Here is a 16,576-nt window from a genome sequence, read left to right on the forward strand (position 1 = left end):
TCTCTGAAGCTAGGTCATAAAAGACATTATGCTTTCTGTGTTGGCTCCTTTAGATCACTGGCTTTGGGGAGAAGTCGCTTCCATAAAGAAACTTAGCCCTGTTGAGAGGCCTACGTGGTTTGGAAGTGCAGGTCCCTTGGAAACAGCTAGCATGCACTTGTCAGGCATGTGAGTGAGCCATCTGGAAGTGGTCCCTTCACCAGTACAAATTCTGGATGATTATGGTTCTGCTGACATCTGGACTATAACCTCTTGAGAGATCCTGAACTATGGAGCTACGCTGTTTCTGAATTCCTGACCTACAAAAACTGTGAGATAAATGTTTGTTGTTTGAAGCCACACAATTTTGTGGGGTAATTTGTTACACGTTATACAGTAGCAGATAATTCATACATCTGGTGAAGAGTTCTTTCATGTTATCTGAGGCATGAAAGATCAACGAATGCTTTTCGCAGTTATTGAATTCACATCTGCCTAATATGCGTTCTCATATGCACAGAAAGGTACCCGTTACTTGTGAAGAATTTCCCACAATAATTACATTCATAGGGTCTTTTTCCAGTGTGAGTTCTCCTGTGTTTCTTAACAGATGAGAGAACATTAAAGGCTTTTCCACAGTCACTGCACTCATAGGATTTCTCTCTATTATGTATTCTCCTGTGAACCGTACGAGAAAAGCTACTGGTGAAGGATATCCCACACTCATTACATTTGTAGGGCTTTTCTCCAGTATGAGTTCTTACGTGCTGTGTCAGATTCGAGCTCCTCCTGAAGGTTTTCCCACAATTGTGGCATTCGTAAGGGTTCTCCCCTGTATGAATGCTATAGTGCAAAGAAAGAGATGACCCTGTGCTGAAAGCCTTTCCACACTGATTACATACATAATGACTCTCCCCTGTATGAACTCTCTTGTGCCTTGTGAAGATTGACTGAGTGCGGAACTCACGACAACACTGGTTACATTTGTAGGGTTTTTCTCCGGTGTGAATTCTCAAGTGCGGTCTGAGGTATGAGGAATTGCTGAAGGTTTTCCCACAGTCACTGCATTTGTAGGGTTTCTCCCCATTGTGGATTCTCTTATGAACAGTAAGGTAAGATTTGCTGCTGTAGGATTTCCCACATTCACTGCAGTCGTAGCGTTTTTCTCCAGCGTGAATCTTCTTGTGCCGCATAAGGGAAGATTTTGTGCTGAAGACTTTAAAACACTGATTACATTCGTTGAATTCTGCTCCGAGATGATTCCTCTCCTGTTGATTAAGAGATGACTAATAAGTACCATTTATAATATTTTTAACATTGAATGCTGTCAGAGGAATTTCCTCTCCCAGGAATTCTGTTGTGTATCATAGTATTGGAATTAATGTTTTTGCCACTATGAGTGCTGGTACATTGCTTCTGTCAGTTTGAATTCTTAGCATTTAAAAAAGATGGATTCTTTCCGCAAGTCTTTATCATATTCACAGAGTATTTTCTGATAAATTTAAGGCTAATTTCTTTTTCAAATACCCAATATCTGACTCAGATTACTGGAAATACTTACTTGTGGGAATTCTCAGGAAAAACACGTTTGGGGCTAACTAATGCTTTTTTCCAAATTCAAAATAATTTCACAGTATCTCTTCGGAGACACTACTTTCTCTTGGAAAAATGACACTTTCCTTTAATAACTATTCAATAAAGCCACTCTTTCTTTTTTTTTGAGACAGAGTCTCGCTCTGTCGCCCAGGCTGGAGTGCGGTGGCGTGATCTTGGCTCACTGCAAGCTCCGCCTCCAGGGTTCAAGTGATTCTTCTGCTTCAGCCTCCCAGGTATTTGGGATTACAGGCGTGCACCACCACACTCGGCTAATTTTTTTTTTTTTTTTTTTTTGTATTTTTAGTAGAGACGGGGTTTCACCATATTGGCCAGGCTGGTTTCCAACACCTGACCTTGTGATCCACCCGCCTCAGCTTTCCAAAGTATTGGGATTACAGGCGTGAGCCACTGCGCCTGGCCAACAAAGCCAGTCTTTGTGGCTTTTCTCACGTAGGGCATTCTCCTACCATGAAAAAAACAGAAATCACCCATGTTAGTCTTACCATTTTCATATTTGTAGATTGTTCTTTTCGAAAAACATGCAGCTTAGGAGTTAACCCTTTGGCTTTAAGTGGATTCTCCACATCTGAAACAAGTTAAAAAGAAATTTAAGTTGATAGAAAAGAGGCAAATTTAAGTTGATGGTGAAATGGTAAAATGCATACATGGGTGAAGGCAGAATCTGAGAGGTGAGGGTTTTTGAGAAGGGATTCTATGAAAGATATGGCTGTGACAATTTTAGGCAATGTTTAAGAAAGACTCTAGGAAGATTGAGATTGATGTGGACAGAATGAAGGAATTGTCAGGAGGGCAAGGTGGACTGAAACTGATCAAAGAGTTCACAGGAGACTTAAATGTCAGAAAAAGAGACATGTCTTTTTTTCCTCCCCTGAGGCCCAAGTAAAGTACGAGATGACAGAAAGTTAAAGTCATGAAAGTACATGGGGGGGCTCAGACCAAAGGTTCTCAGCCTTCTTGGGAAAAGGGGCATTTACGCAGTTCTCTGACTGGTATTTCCTAATGTATTATAATACTCCCAACGCCTCAGTCCCTGGCCAGAGCTGTTCCTCACAAGGACTTATATCCACCTGGTGCTCACCTGGACACGTACCTGGAAGAATTCCTCTCTCTTCTGTCATCACTTTATCTTCTTGCTCCAACTGGGCGATCAGACCAGGTTTATCAACTTGGTCCCCTGTACATGGAGAAAAGACGCATGATGTAGGAGGACTGTGCAGCAGACAAGCTCCCCATGAAACTGAAATCAGTTCTGAAGGGGAAGAGGTGTGACTTCAGGAGCAGAGGAATAATTATGCCGAAATTGAAGAAATATAGCAACTGTCTTTCACACACATACACAAAATCACAAGCAATATGTAGGATGGTTGCAGGATAACTGGTCCCAGGAGCCCCTGTCCAGGTTTAAACACAGAATCTGAAAGCCCAGAAGATTTAACTACAGAGAATATACAGTCAGGGAAAGAAGGAGATCTTCATTTCATAGTGGACAGCATTAGACAGCTCTATGAGGGTTGGGACCATGTTGCATTCTTCACTGTACACCCACATCCCAGCACAGACCTAGGAATAGAGGTGCTTACGAAGGACTTAAAAGAAGTGATGTTGGTGAAAGTAGTGGAGTAGGGAACTCCCCAACTTCATCCCTTCATAGAAACAGTAAGTAAATGGGCAAAAACAGAATCAGCTTCATTGGAGCTCTTGAATGTGATCCAAAGTTTACAGCCACAGGAGAATGCCTAATCGAGACAAACAGCCGAATCAGGGTAAGAGAGATTTGTGACATTTTAACTGACTCTAGCGGCACACTCTAGTCCCCATTTTGCCTTGAAGACAACAACCTGTGTTTCTAGTACTGGGGGAACAGAATGCACCTTATTCTCAAAAACCTGTGGTTGTTTGTTCTGACCTGTCTGCTGGCTCCCTGATGGGCTGGATCAAAGGGCTTCCCTTTATTTGTATAACTCCAAACTCTCCCAGGTCTGAAGAGACTACACCTATGGAAGGTGGAGGGTGGAGAGGGAAGTGTGTCCCAACACATCTAAAGGCAAATCAGCCACTGCTGAGTGGGGTTAGGGAAAACTGTGAAGCAAACAAGACTAACCAAAAAACCTGGGAGGAGAAGTGGGGAACAAGATGCTCGGGGGAGTAGTGCATCTTTCCACACCTTTTTTATCACCCCCACAAGATGGAGTCTTACTCTGTTGCCCAGGCTGGAGTACAGTGGCGTGATCTCGGCTCACTGCAACCTCCGCCTCCTGGGTTCAAGCAATTCTCCTGCCTCAGCCTCCCAAGTAGCTGGGATTACAGGCATGTGCCACCACGCCTGGCTGATTCTTTTGTATTTTTAGTAAAGATATGGTTTCACCATCTTGACCAGGCTGGTCTCGAACTCCTGACCTCAGGTGATCCGCCCACCTCGGCCTCCCAAAGTTCTGGCATTACAGGTGTGAGCCACTGTGCCCAGCCCTCCACACATTTCTAGAAGGCCATGTTCATACCCAGGGATGAACACATGCTCAGAGAAGATCTGAGAAGGCACCAAGCCCTTACCTTTGACTGACCTTCAGGTTCTGCATAAGAAGGAAGTGAAGGCTAAGTCAGAGTTGTAAAGTGCTTTAGCTGAGTTTTGAAGGCATGCTCCAACATGTAATTCACATCCATTGGTAAAGCCTGGTCATTTTTTGGGTTCCAGGTATTTAAGAAAATCTCTGACAAATGAATCCCAAGCTGAACATTAAGCTAATAGAACAGAGACTTCAGTGGCCGCATATGACAAATACAGACATTACAAAATTAGTTCAGAAATGTCACTAAAGAAAGAAATAATACCAACTACAACAAACCTTGAAATCAGATTTAAAGAACTGCCATATTGTAATATTCTGAAAGTAGTTTTCAGCAAATAAATTATGAGGCATGTAAAGAAACAAAAAAATGGGCTGGGCGTGGTGGCTCATGCCTGTAATCCCAACACTTTGGGAGGCTGAGGTGGGCAGATCACGATTTCAGGAGATCGAGACCATCCTGGGTAACATGGTGAAATCCCGTCTCTACTAAATATACAAAAATCAGCCAGGCGTGGTGGCGGGCGCCTGTAGTGCCAGCTACTCGGGAGGCTGAGGCAGGAGAATGGCATGAACCCGGGAGGCAAAGCTTGCAGTGAGCCGAGATTGTGTCACTGCACTCCATTCTGGGCATCAGAGTGAGACTCTGTCTCCAAAAAAAAAAAAAAAAAGAAAAAAAAAAAAGAAACAAAGAAATGAAACTGCATTATAGGAAAAAAGAAATGAACAGAAATGATCCATAAGGAAACCCAGTCATTGGATTTATTAGGCAACGACTTCAAGTCAACTATTTCAAATATGCTCAAGGAGTTAATGGAAACTGTGTACAAAGAACTAATGAAAACCATCAGAATGAATTCTCACCAAATAGAGAAAAGCATAAAGAGATGGAAATTATAAAAAGGAGCCAAATAGGAATTTTTAAATTTAAAAATATTTATTATCTGAAATGAAAAATTTACTAGAGGGGCTCCTCAGAAGACTTGATCAGGCAGAAGACGCAATCAGTGAACTTGATGCCAAGTCAATTAAGATTGCCTGATCTGTAGAGCAGAAATTAAAAATAAAGGGAAAAAAATGAGCAGAGCCTAAGAGACCCAGAAGACACCATCAAACACCAGAATACACATAATGGGAGTTGCTACTGGAGAGGAGACAGAGAAAGGAGCAGAAGGAATATATGGAAAAATTGGCAAGGCGCGGTAGGTCATGCTCTAATTACAAGACTTTGGGAGGCCGAGGTGGAAGGATCACCTGAGGTCAGGAGTTCGAGACCAGCCTGGCCAACATGGTGAAACCTTGTCTCTACTAAAAATACAAAAATTAGCCAGGTGTGGTGGTGTGCGTTTGTCATCCCAGCTACTTAGGAGGCTGAGGCAGGGAGAATGGCTTGAACCCAGGAGGCGGAGGTTGCAGTGAGCTGAGATCGTGCCGGTGCACTCCAGCCTGGGTGACAGAGTGAGACTCTAAATAATAATAATAAAAAAGGAATATATGGAAAAATAATGGCCAAACATTCCCAAATTTGATGGAAATTACAAGTCTATACATCAAAGCAGCTTAAGGATCTCCAAATAGGATACACTCAAAAAAACTCACACTGAGATACCTTATAATTAAATGGTCAAAAGCCAAAGACAGAGAATATCCTGAAAAATAGCAAGGCAGAAATAAGTCATCATGTACAAGATTAACAGCTGACTTCTCATCAAAAACCATGGAGGCCACAAGCCAGTGGGATGATGACATACGCCAAGTACTGAAAGAAAAATATCAACCAAGAGTTCTATCTCCCGCAAAACTGTCATTCAAGATGGTGAAAAGGCAATCCACTGAATGGGAGGAAATATCTGAAAATGATGTATCTCATAAGGGTCGAGGATCCAGAACATATAAAGAACTTCTACAACTCAGTAACAAAAAGGCAAACAATGCCCCGCAAATGGAAAAAGCACTTGAACGAACATTTCTTCAAAAAAGATGTATAAATGGCCAACAAGCACAAGAAAAGATGGCCAATCTCATCATTTTTTTTAGGGAATAGAAATAAAAACCACAATGAGACAGACACCCACAAGAATGGCTATCATAATTTTTTGTAAAAAAGGAAAAGAGACGGATGTTGGTAAGGATGCAGAGAAATTGTAATACATTGCTGGTCTCATGCATTGCTGGTAGGAATGTAAAAGTTTGGAGGTTCCTCAACACATTAAACATCGAATTAACACAGGACCCAGCAGTTCCACTCCTAGGTAAATACCCAAGAGAAAACAGGTGCTCAAGCAAAATCTTGTACATGAATGTTGATAGCAACACTACCCACATTAGCCAAAACATGAGAACAGGCTAAATTTCCATCAGCTGATGAACTGATTTATAAAAAGTGGTATATACACATAATGGAACAATATTTAACCATAAAAAGAATGAAGTTCTGATATATGCTACAACACGGCTATACTTTGAAAACAGCCGGGCGTGGTGGCTCATGCCTGTAATCCCAGCACTTTGGGAGGCCGAGGTGGGTGGATCACTTGAGGCCAGGAGTCCCAGCCTGGCCAACATGGTGAAACTCCATCTCTATTAAAAATACAAAAATTTGCCGGGCGTGGTGGCGCATGCCTTTAGTCCCAGCTATTCGGGAAGCTGAGGCAGGAGAACAGATTGAACCTGGAAGGTGGAGGTTGCAGTGAGCTGAGATCTCACCACTGCACTCCAGCCTGGGCAACAGAGCAAAACTCCATCTCAAAAAAAAAAAAAAACAAAAACCAGAAAACATTATGCTAAGCAAAAAGTGAGACACAAAAGACCACATTTTATATGATTCCATTTATATAAAATGGCAAGAATAGGGCCAGGACTGGTAGCTCACATCTGTAATCCCAGCACCCTGGGAAGCTAAGGCAGGAGGATCACCTGAGCCCAGGAGTTTGAGACCAGCCTGGGCAACAGAGCAAGACCCTATCTCTACAAAAAATAAGCAAATTAGCTGGGCGTGGTGGTGCGCACCTGTGGTCCCAGCTACTCAGGATTGTGCCACTGCACTATAGCCTGGGCAATGGAGGGAGACACTGTCTGAAAACAACCTCCTCAAAAAGAAGAGACACATCTATAGCGACAGAAAGGTTAGTGGCTGCCAAGGTGTTCGGGAGGGAGAAATGGGGAGAGACCACTTCGTGACTACGGGGCTTATTTCCGGCATGACAGCTATGCTCTGGAATTAGTGGTGATGGTTGTACTACACGGTGAACCTGCGAAAAACCACCGAATTGGACACTTTAAAATAGTTTAACTGGTGACTTTTGTGTCCTGTGTTACCTCAATTAAAAAAAAGAACAACAAGACTTACTTCCTGAGTCATTAAATAAATGCAGGAATGACATTAGGCTTACCCAGGGAGGCCACGTTCCTGAAGTTCTCCAGCATCACGTCCCTGTACAGTGTCCTTTGGGCAGGGTCCAGCAATGCCCACTCCTCCTGGGTGAACTCCACGGCCACATCCTCGAAGGTCACCAAGCCCTAAGGCATTGCAGACATCACGGCTTAGCCAAGGACTACCCCCACCAATGTGCACAGGAATAGGGCCCAGAAGAACAGAGCCAGGGCTAGGGAAACCTGAGCACAAGATGTGGGGTGGGGTTCCGAGCTCCCCTCCCTGGCTTCTGAGCTCAGCCCTCAATGCTTGTCTCCTTAGGCCACTCCCAGGCCCAGTGCCCAGTACCACAGAGCAGCCGTCTTTTCTCTCAGACTGGGCGCTCCTGTGATCTCGTTTCCCTCAGTCTCCAGGGGAGCACGGGCCCGTGACACGGCAGAAATCGGAGAAATACTTGGTAAGTGAATGAATGATTTCCATACGGCCTTCATTCATCGCTTGGGCTTAGAACATTGTCATGTCTTTACCTGGCTTTCCCTTAAAACTCGCAGGAGCATGTGATATACTTAGGGACCCTGGAAGGGGCTCTGAACCTGCAGTAAACGTTGACACACACTGGTATTTTCCAGGCAGCCCTTGCTCAGAGATCCTGGGATGCCTGAGGAGCGAGTTTGGCCGTGAAGGTCCAGGCCACTGAAAGGCATTGAGTCCAACCTTCTGGCTGAAGGAATAATGATTTGGAGAAAAGAACATCTAACTTACCTTTAGCCAGCTTGTCAGGAGCTCATTAACCAGCCCTCCGCCCTCTGTGTGTCCTTCTCGCTGAGAGGCTGGGAATGGGGAAGGCAGAGCTGGAGGAGGAAAAATGAGTCCCAGGAATCCAGACCGGCCCTGTGTCCACTCACACACCTGGAAGCTCCCCCACCTGCCTGCAATTGACCGTGTCCCCATGCATACACAGTCACCCACAAAGCAGCCACCTCTACTGCACGCAAACCCCCAGCAACAGCAATCCAAGGAAACCAGAGCATGGCCTGCTGCATCCACGCCAGGTAACAGGGCTCAAGGTCTGACTGCACTTGGGGAAGGGATTATTCCCACTTCACAGATGAGGAAACTGAAGTTCCAAGGGTGTCACTGTGTTTTTATAAGGTTCACAGAAAGAACTAAAGGGATAATTCAAAAGTTCCAGCACATTCACCACAGAGGCGACATCCACAGACACCCAAACGCCTAAGTCCCAAATCCCGAGAGCCGCCTGATCAGACACCGAGGACCTCTGGGCCCTGGGACTCCACTCCTGCCTCACCTGCTCTGCCCAACTCGCTCCCATCCCATGCTGTGGGTCAGAGCCTTTCAAGTCTGGACTCTGAGACCCCACAACTCACCAGCAGTCAGGGGCAGGATGATGGCAGCCATCCTGTGACTCCGACAGCAACAGGGCAGCCAGGAAGCAGGACGCTCCTCCCTTATTCCTGCATCGCTCTCAGGAAAGCACTCTGGAAGAAATGGGAACACTCTGCCTGGGCCACCCCCTCTCCAGCCCGTGCTTTGCCTCAGTCACCCCCGTCAGCCCGTGCCCTGCCTCAGTCACCCCTTCTCCAGCCCGTGCCCTGCCTCGGTCACCCCCTCTCTAGCCTGTGCCCTGCCTCGGTCACCCCCTCTCTAGCCTGTGCCCTGAATCGGTCACCCCCTCTCCAGCCTGTGCTCTGCCTTGGCCACCCTCCCTCCTGGTTTCCACCTTACCCAGCTCGGATGTCACTGCCCCTCATTTCAGTTGATTTCCTCCTCCCCATCCCCTATTCTCATGCCAGCCCAGCAGAGCTCCAGCCATTTTCTATCAGAGACCCTAGATTCCTACAACTTCTAAGAATCGATCTGTAAGATACACAAATATAAAAGTCGTGTAAGATTATTCACTGTGGCATTATAGTGCACCCATTAAAAAAAAGAGAGATCTCTAGATATCAATAGATTATTATCCTCAGTAAATTTAAGGGGAAAAAAAGTACCAAATAGTATATATGGAATGTTTCCTTTTATACGAGAAAAGAAGGGCTGTGTGTGTGTGCGTGTGTGTGTGTATACACACAAAGATGAAAGTGGCCGGTGGGGCGTGGTGGCTCCCGCCTGTAATCCCAGCACTTTGGGAGGCCAAGGTGGGCGGATTGTGAGATCAGGAGATCGAGACCATTCTGGCTAATGTGGTGAAACCCCATCTCTACTAAAAAATATATTAAAAATTAGCCGGGCGTGGTGGCACACACCTGTCATCCCAGCTGCTCAGGAGGCTGAGGCGGGAGAATGGCATGAACCTGGGAGGTGGAGCTTGTAGTGAGCCAGGATCGTGCCATTTGCACTCCAGCCTGGGAAGCAGAGCGATACTCCGTCTAAAAAAACAACAAACAAAAAAAGAAAGCGGCCAAGGGTGTGCGTGTGGGAGGGGTTGGCGAGGGGGCACAGTCTGGAGTTAGAGACCTGTAAGAGTGAGTTTGGGCCAGGTAGACAAAACAGAGCTGTAGAGGGTGGATGGTGCTCACTATTCATGGAAGGCAGGGCCACTCAGTCGCTCTAGGAATTTGTATTGAGATGCAGCATTCAGGCCCTGGCGTCCTAGATCTCTTGCCCAGGGAATTTATCCTGGGTGACCCCCATACCCCCAGTGTCCAGGGAGGGAAGGATTGGGAGAGGAGTGAATGGAGAGCCATTCCCCACAGGCCAGTTGTTCGCTGGTACTTGGAGCCAAGCAGAGATGGGTGGCTCTTTCCCATTCCTGCCTGCAGCCTCACAGCCCCCACCCCCCAATACAGCTGCCAAGTGTCTCTGACATTTGGTCTCTGTGGTTGGCAGAATAACAACACCCCCAAAATTCACATATACATGTGAAAAGTTTATATATTTGTACTTATATGTAAAAGCCTGAGTTTTAGTATTATGACATGCAAGAAAATCTGTATTATGGCCGGGCGCACTGGCTCACGCCTCTAATCCCAGCGCTTTGGGAGGCTGAGGCGGGCAGATCACCTGAGGTCAGCAATTCGAGAACAGCCTGGCCAAGTTGATGAAACCTTGTCTGTACTAAAAATATATTTAAAAAATTAGCTGGGCATGGTGGTGGGCGCCTGTAATCCTAGCTACCTGGGAGGCTGAGGCAGGAGAATCGCTCGAACTCAGGAGGCAGAGGTTGCAGTGAGCCCAGATTGTGCCACTGCACTCCAGCCTGGGCGACAGAGTGAGACTCCATCTCAAAAAAAAAAAAAGTATTATTTCTCTGCAGTTCCACATATTTCTAGTTGTTTATGAGTGGGGTCTTCCAGCAGCTGTGTTGCACAAATGGTAGAAAAGAGAATTTTGCATAGGTGAGCCCCTGGTGGGTCCGCCCCCTTTTCCCTCCTAAGTCCAAATGAGGCGAAGCATTTCCTCACCCAGTTATTCCTCTCGAATCCCTTCTCCAGCCCTCGGGTCCCGACGTTGACCCTTCATTCATGTTTTATTGATGCCTGCCCCACGCCGGGTGCTGCAGATGGAGGGGAGGAAGATCCCTGTCATCTAAGAACTGGCTTTCCGGGAGTGGGACACACACACAGACCTACGGCTGCATGTCAGAGTGATATGTGCTATGGCAGAGGGGCGCGTGGCATCCAACCCAGGATCTGGGAGGAAGGAGACTGGGAAGCCTGGGAAGGAAAAACACTAAAAACATTTGAATTGAGTCTTGAGAGTCGAGGTAGGGTCTTGCTCAGTGGGAAGTGCACGTGCAGAGGCAGGAAAGCAAGCTGCTGAGGCAGCCAAGTTCGCAGTTTGGAGCATGTGGACAAATAAGGGGCCAGAGTACAGGGGAAAGGTTGTATTTCGAAAGGTATTATAGAGTGGTGAGGAGTTTGAAGGTGAGAGGCAGTGGAGAGCCAGCAAAGGCTTTTCAGGCAGGGGACTGACTGAAGCAAATTTATTTTTATTTATTTTGAGACAGTCTCGCTCTGTCACCCAAGCTGAACTACAATGGTAAGATCTCGGCTCACTGCAACCTCTGCTTCCCGGGTTCAAGCGATTCTCCTGCCTCAGCCTCCCAAGTAGCTGGGATTACAGGCGCCCACCACCACGCCCGGCTACTTTTTGTATTTTTAGTAGAGACAGGGTTTTGCCATGTTGGCCAGGCTGCTCTCAAACTCCTGACCTAAGGTGATCTGCCCGCCTCAGTCTCCCAAAGTACTGGAATTACAGGTGTGAGCCACTGCACCCGGCTGTATTTTTACTTTTATTTATTTATTTTTTTTGAGATGCAGTCTCGCTCTGTTGCCCAGGCTGGAGTGCAGTGGTGCCATCTTGGCTCACTGCAACCTCCACCACCCGGGCTCAAGAGTCACCACACTCACCTAATTTCTGTATTTTTAGTACAGACGGGGTTTCACCATGTTGGCCAGGCTGGTCTTGAACGCCTGACCTCAGATGATCCACCCACCTCAGCCTCCCAAAGTTCTGGGATTACAGACAGGCTTGAGCCACCACTCCCGGCCACAAATTATCTTTTACAACAGCCGTTCTGGCTTCATTGCAATGGACAAATGGAAAAGACTAGGACAATGCCACCCAGCAGGGCTTTCTGGGATGATGGAAATGATCTTAATCTTCGCTTTTCAATAGGGGCATTAGCCACATGTCGCTGTCAAGCACTTGAAATGTGGTTAGTGCGACTGAGAACCTGAATTTAAAATTTTATTGAATCTTTTTTTTTTTTTTTTTTTTGAGACGGAATCTCGCTCTGTGGCCCAGGCTGGAGTGCAGTGGCGCAATCTCGGCTCACTGCAAGCTCCGCCTCCCGACTTCACGCCATTCTCCTGCCTTAGCCTCCCGAGTAGCTGGGACTACAGGCGTCCACCACCACGCCCGGCTAATTTTTTGTATTTTTAGTAGAAACGGGGTTTCACCGTGTTAGCCAGGATGACCTCAATCTCCTGACCTCGTGATCTACCTGCCTTGGCCTCCCAAAGTGCTAGGATTACAGGTATCAGCTACAGCGCCTGGCCAATTTTATTGAATCTTAATTGGTCTAAATTTAAATTTAAACAACCACATGGACTAACAGCTACCTTATTTATTTATTTATTTATTTTTGAGAAAGACTCTCGCTGTGTCGCCCAGGCTGGAGTGCAGTGGCGCAATCTCGGCTCACTGCAACCTCCACCTCCCAGGTTCAAGCAATTTTCCTGCCTCAGCCTCCCGTGTAGCTGGGACTACAGGTGCCGGCCACCATGCACAGCTAATTTTGTATTTTTAGTAGAGACAGGGTTTCACGATGTTAGTGGGGCTGGTCTCGAACTCCCGACCTCAGGTGATCCGCCCGCCTCAGCCTCCCAAAGTGCTGGGATTACATAATTACAAGGAATTACAAGGGTGCACCACCGCACCCGGCTTAGCAGCTACCTTATTATACAGCACAAGTCTACAGGCTGGCAGGCCAGTTAGGAAAAGAAAAAAATAAAAGAAAAATTGAGATATCTTGGAAGGTTGAAAAAAAATTTAAAAATAGTGTTTACGTGTTTATTTTGTGTACTGATTTGCATATAGCTGTATTTACTGACTTATTTACACACACACTGTCACACACCCCTTAGTATCTTTCTCTTGAATAGAAGCCGTCAAACAAATAATTTTTAAAGTACCCTCACTCGTGGCTCACGCCTGTAATCCCAGCACTTTGGGAGGCCGAGTTGGGCGGATCACCTGAGGTCAGGGGTTCAAGACCAGCCTGGCCAACATGGCAACACCCTGCCTGTACTAAAAACACAAAAAATAGCAGGGCGTGGTGGTGCACCCTTGTAATTCCAGCTACTTGGGAGGCTGAGGCAGGAGAATCACTTGAACCTGGGAGGCAGATGTTGCAATGAGCTGAAATCGTACCATTGCACTCCAGCCTGGGCAACAGAGTGAGTCTGTCTCAAAAAAAAAAAAAAGAAAAAAAAAAAAGATACCCTCACTCTTAGTAATTCCTTGTGTTTACAACCTGAGCACAGGAAAAATCCATTCGCAGTATTTCTACACAGTAGAGTATTGCAGCTTACAAGTTCTACATGCTACTCACCTGATCATACAGAAATCCACGGATCAGTGAGGATAGGTGAACCTTGAGGCTGGTTTCAACACAAATTGAGCTAGAATGATACTTTTCTTGTCCGAAAGAAAAAGGGCACAAAAATGGCTTACGAGGCCTTTTGTAGGGAGTAATATGTATGCATAATAAAATGTATTTATTGAGAGTAACACAGTTGTTGCACAGAAATACCACCCCATTCACTTAAAAACACTGATTGAGGCCGGGCACGGTGGCTCACGCCTGTAATCCCAGCACTTTGGGAGGCCGAGGCATGTGGATCACTAGGTCAGGAGATCGAGATCATCCTGGCTAACACAGTGAAATCTCGTCTCTACTAAAACAGGCAACAGCTGCGTGGTGGCTGGCCTGTAGTCCCCACCCGGCAGGCTGAGAGGCAGGAGAATGGCATGAACCCGGGGGGGGGGCTTGCAGTGAGCCGAGATCGCACCACCGCACTCCAGCCTGGCCGACAGAGCAAGACTCCGTCTCAAAAAAAAAAAAAAAAAAAAAAGAAAGAAAAAAAAGATTTAAATAATAATAAGAACCCAGGCTACTGGCTGTGCCTGAATTCCCCCAGATTCCTATCCGGCCATTTGCTCCCTAAAATGGGACAAGGGACTTAAAGCTGTTTGCATTTGACTTGCTTAACTCATTTGCCTGGGGATTTTATGGTGACTCCAGATGCTCTAATTCGTAACTTTAGGTCTTATAAGTGACTCAGCTGAATTCTAAATAATTTATACAGTGCATTTAGGACTGCAGAGATTTTAATGACCTCCATCAGGGTTTCCCAGCCTGGGCACTACTGACATTTGGGGCTGGACACTGCTGGCGGCTGCCATGCGCTGCAGTGATGGAGCTGCTAGAATCCCTGGTCTCCACCCTCTAGATTACAGTAGTAGCACAGTCCCTCCTACCTTCCATTTTGTGACATTCAAAACCGTCTCCAACTATAGCCAAAAATCCCCTGGGACGCATAATCGCCCCGTGTGAGGGCGACACGGGCGCCGGGCCCAGACACCGGAGGAAATAGCAGCTTCGGGCTGAACTGAGGGTATAGCCCGAGGCCTCAGGGGCGGAAACCCGGCTCCCGGGAGGGACGCAGGGCCCGCGGCTGGGACCCCTCTCTGGACTCGGACTCACCGAACCCAGCACCTCTCGCGGCGACCGAAAGACTCTCTCCCAGTCGCTGCAAACGCTGCTCTTCTCACAATACACACCTGCAATTCCGCTTCCGGTCTCCGGCTAGCGGCGCTGCACCTCCACTTCCGGCTCCAGCTGGTCCCAACCTAAAATGTGGCGTGTCCGGGGCCCCCGGGTTCAGGCTGCATGTGCAGCGGGCGGGCGGGAGTAGCGGCCGCGCACCCAAATCTCGGGCCGAGGTGTTCCAGTTTGCTTAGTTATTAACAGAACAAGGTTGGGCCCTGACCAGTGATAGCCGCGGAGGCAGGGTTGTCCTGGCGCGGGTCTGCGGTAGGGTTGGGGGCGGAACTAGCTCCTGAGCGGGGCCGCGCGCGGTACCAGGCTTGGAGGCGGGGCTGAGTGTGGGCGTGGGCTAGTTCCGGGGGCGGGAACCAACTCTGGGGCGGGGCTGGGGTGGTACCAGGCATGCGGGCGGGGCTAACAGTCCAGAGACTGTTAGGGGGCGGGGTTGTGGGCGGGCATTAAATTTGATGGGCGGGTCTTGCGGGTTAGTACCAGGTTTGGTGCGAGAGCATGTGGACCAGATAAGGTAGTGATGGGGCATGGAATGGGGTTGAGCTAAGAGGCTGAGAGGGCAAGACTTTGGGGAGGTCAGTTTTTGGGTGCAGGGCTTTTTGTGGATTTTAAAACTGTTCAGGTAGCAGGATGCAAAATGAACTCTAAAGTTTTCTTCAGTCCTTTCTCCACATTCACTGCCTGTTAAAATGATATAGCCACACATTTAGGGCTTGTGTGCGTCGTTTGTTTTGAGACAGGGTCTCACTCTGGCCCAGACTGGAGTGCAGTGGTGCCATCGTCGCTCACTACAGCCTCGACCTCCTGAGCTCAAGCCATCCTTCCGCCTGGGCCTCCCACACCACCAAGCCTGGCTATTTTGTATTTTTTTGTAGAGAGGAGGTCTGTATTGCCCAGGATGGTGTAGAACTCATGGCCTCAAGTCATTCTCTCGCACCTCGGCCTCCCAAAGTGCTGAGATTACAGGTGTGAGCCACACCACACTCAGCCTTTTTTGTGATTTTGAGCTTCCTAATTTCTTTCAAAAATGGGATCATGTATGCATCTTTCTCCCTTCCAGAGAGGGACGAGGGGAGGGAGAGCTAGGGAGGGATGTCTCCAAGTAAAAGCCAAAGCTGATGAATTGTCTCGTGCACATCTGGATCTATTGAAAAGAGAATTACATTTGTGGTGGAGAAAATAGGTGTTGGATTCATACGAAGAAATAAAAAAGGAAATTTTAAAATTTAAGAAATCAAAAGAAAAAATGAAAAAAAATTAACATAGTACTTGTTACGTCTCTGGCTAAAGTTTAGATGCTACAAATGGTAAATATTGATGTCATAAAATGATAAACATTGAATTTTGATTTATCCAGATTCCTTAAATGATTATGTTTGGTGAGGAAAATTAGTTTTACAGTATGTAAGAGTTATGTGCTAATTGTTTCAGAGAAGAAAGTAATTCAATATAGTCTAAAGCTGATAAATGAAAAAGCAGTATAAATACCTAACTTACAAATATGTAATTACTATCAGGAAAAAAAAAAGTTGATTCTGGGAGCAAGGCTACAGGGTGAGGAAGAGAGCTTTTCATTGTGAAAATTAAGGTATTATTTGAGATCTGTGTGTGAACACATACAGCCTGAATTTGTATGCAAAAGGAATCACTAAACCCTAGGAAAAAAATATGAATATGATTCACTTTACAACAATAGAATGTGTTTGAAAACTCTGGAATTCAATAATTAAAAGG

At 46.6% G+C, this 16,576-nt stretch overlaps 1 protein-coding gene across 7 annotated transcripts; it reads right to left on the reverse strand.

The window, feature by feature from the left end:
* Window positions 1-326: 326 nt before the first annotated feature.
* On the reverse strand, window positions 327-15,133 carry ZNF557 (zinc finger protein 557). Of its 7 annotated transcripts, none has more exons than XM_009193313.4 (8): window positions 14,768-14,854; window positions 13,613-13,698; window positions 8,922-9,032; window positions 8,296-8,384; window positions 7,553-7,679; window positions 2,675-2,770; window positions 2,079-2,161; window positions 327-1,247 (listed from the first exon to the last, which is right to left on the reverse strand). In XM_009193313.4, the coding sequence occupies exons 3-8, from the start codon at window positions 8,950-8,952 to the stop codon at window positions 465-467; spliced, it is 1,209 nt and encodes a 402-aa protein (XP_009191577.1). In that variant the 5' UTR covers window positions 8,953-9,032; window positions 13,613-13,698; window positions 14,768-14,854; the 3' UTR covers window positions 327-464. The 7 variants fall into 7 exon arrangements, with proteins under 7 accessions (XP_009191577.1, XP_009191576.1, XP_009191579.1 ...); XM_009193312.4 differs by having other exon boundaries at window positions 14,542-14,838; XM_009193315.4 differs by lacking the exon at window positions 13,613-13,698 and having other exon boundaries at window positions 14,845-15,133.
* Between the last annotated feature and the right edge of the window lie 1,443 nt (window positions 15,134-16,576).

This window comes from Papio anubis, chromosome 20 (genome assembly GCF_008728515.1).
Source record: "Papio anubis isolate 15944 chromosome 20, Panubis1.0, whole genome shotgun sequence".
Lineage (NCBI taxonomy): Eukaryota > Metazoa > Chordata > Mammalia > Primates > Cercopithecidae > Papio > Papio anubis.

Excerpts from the sequence above, each read along its gene's own strand:
- ZNF557 (XM_009193310.3), bottom strand. The coding sequence starts at position 14,602 with ATGCGTCCCAGGGGATTTTTGGCTATAGTTGGAGACGGTTTTGAATGT. Across the intron at positions 7,680-8,295 it reads TCCTGACAAGCTGGCTAAAG|GGCTTGGTGACCTTCGAGGA; the intron begins GTAAGTTAGATG and ends GCAATGCCTTAG. Across the intron at positions 1,248-2,078 it reads AATCTACAAATATGAAAATG|GAGAGGAATCATCTCGGAGC; the intron begins GTAAGACTAACA and ends CTTAATCAACAG.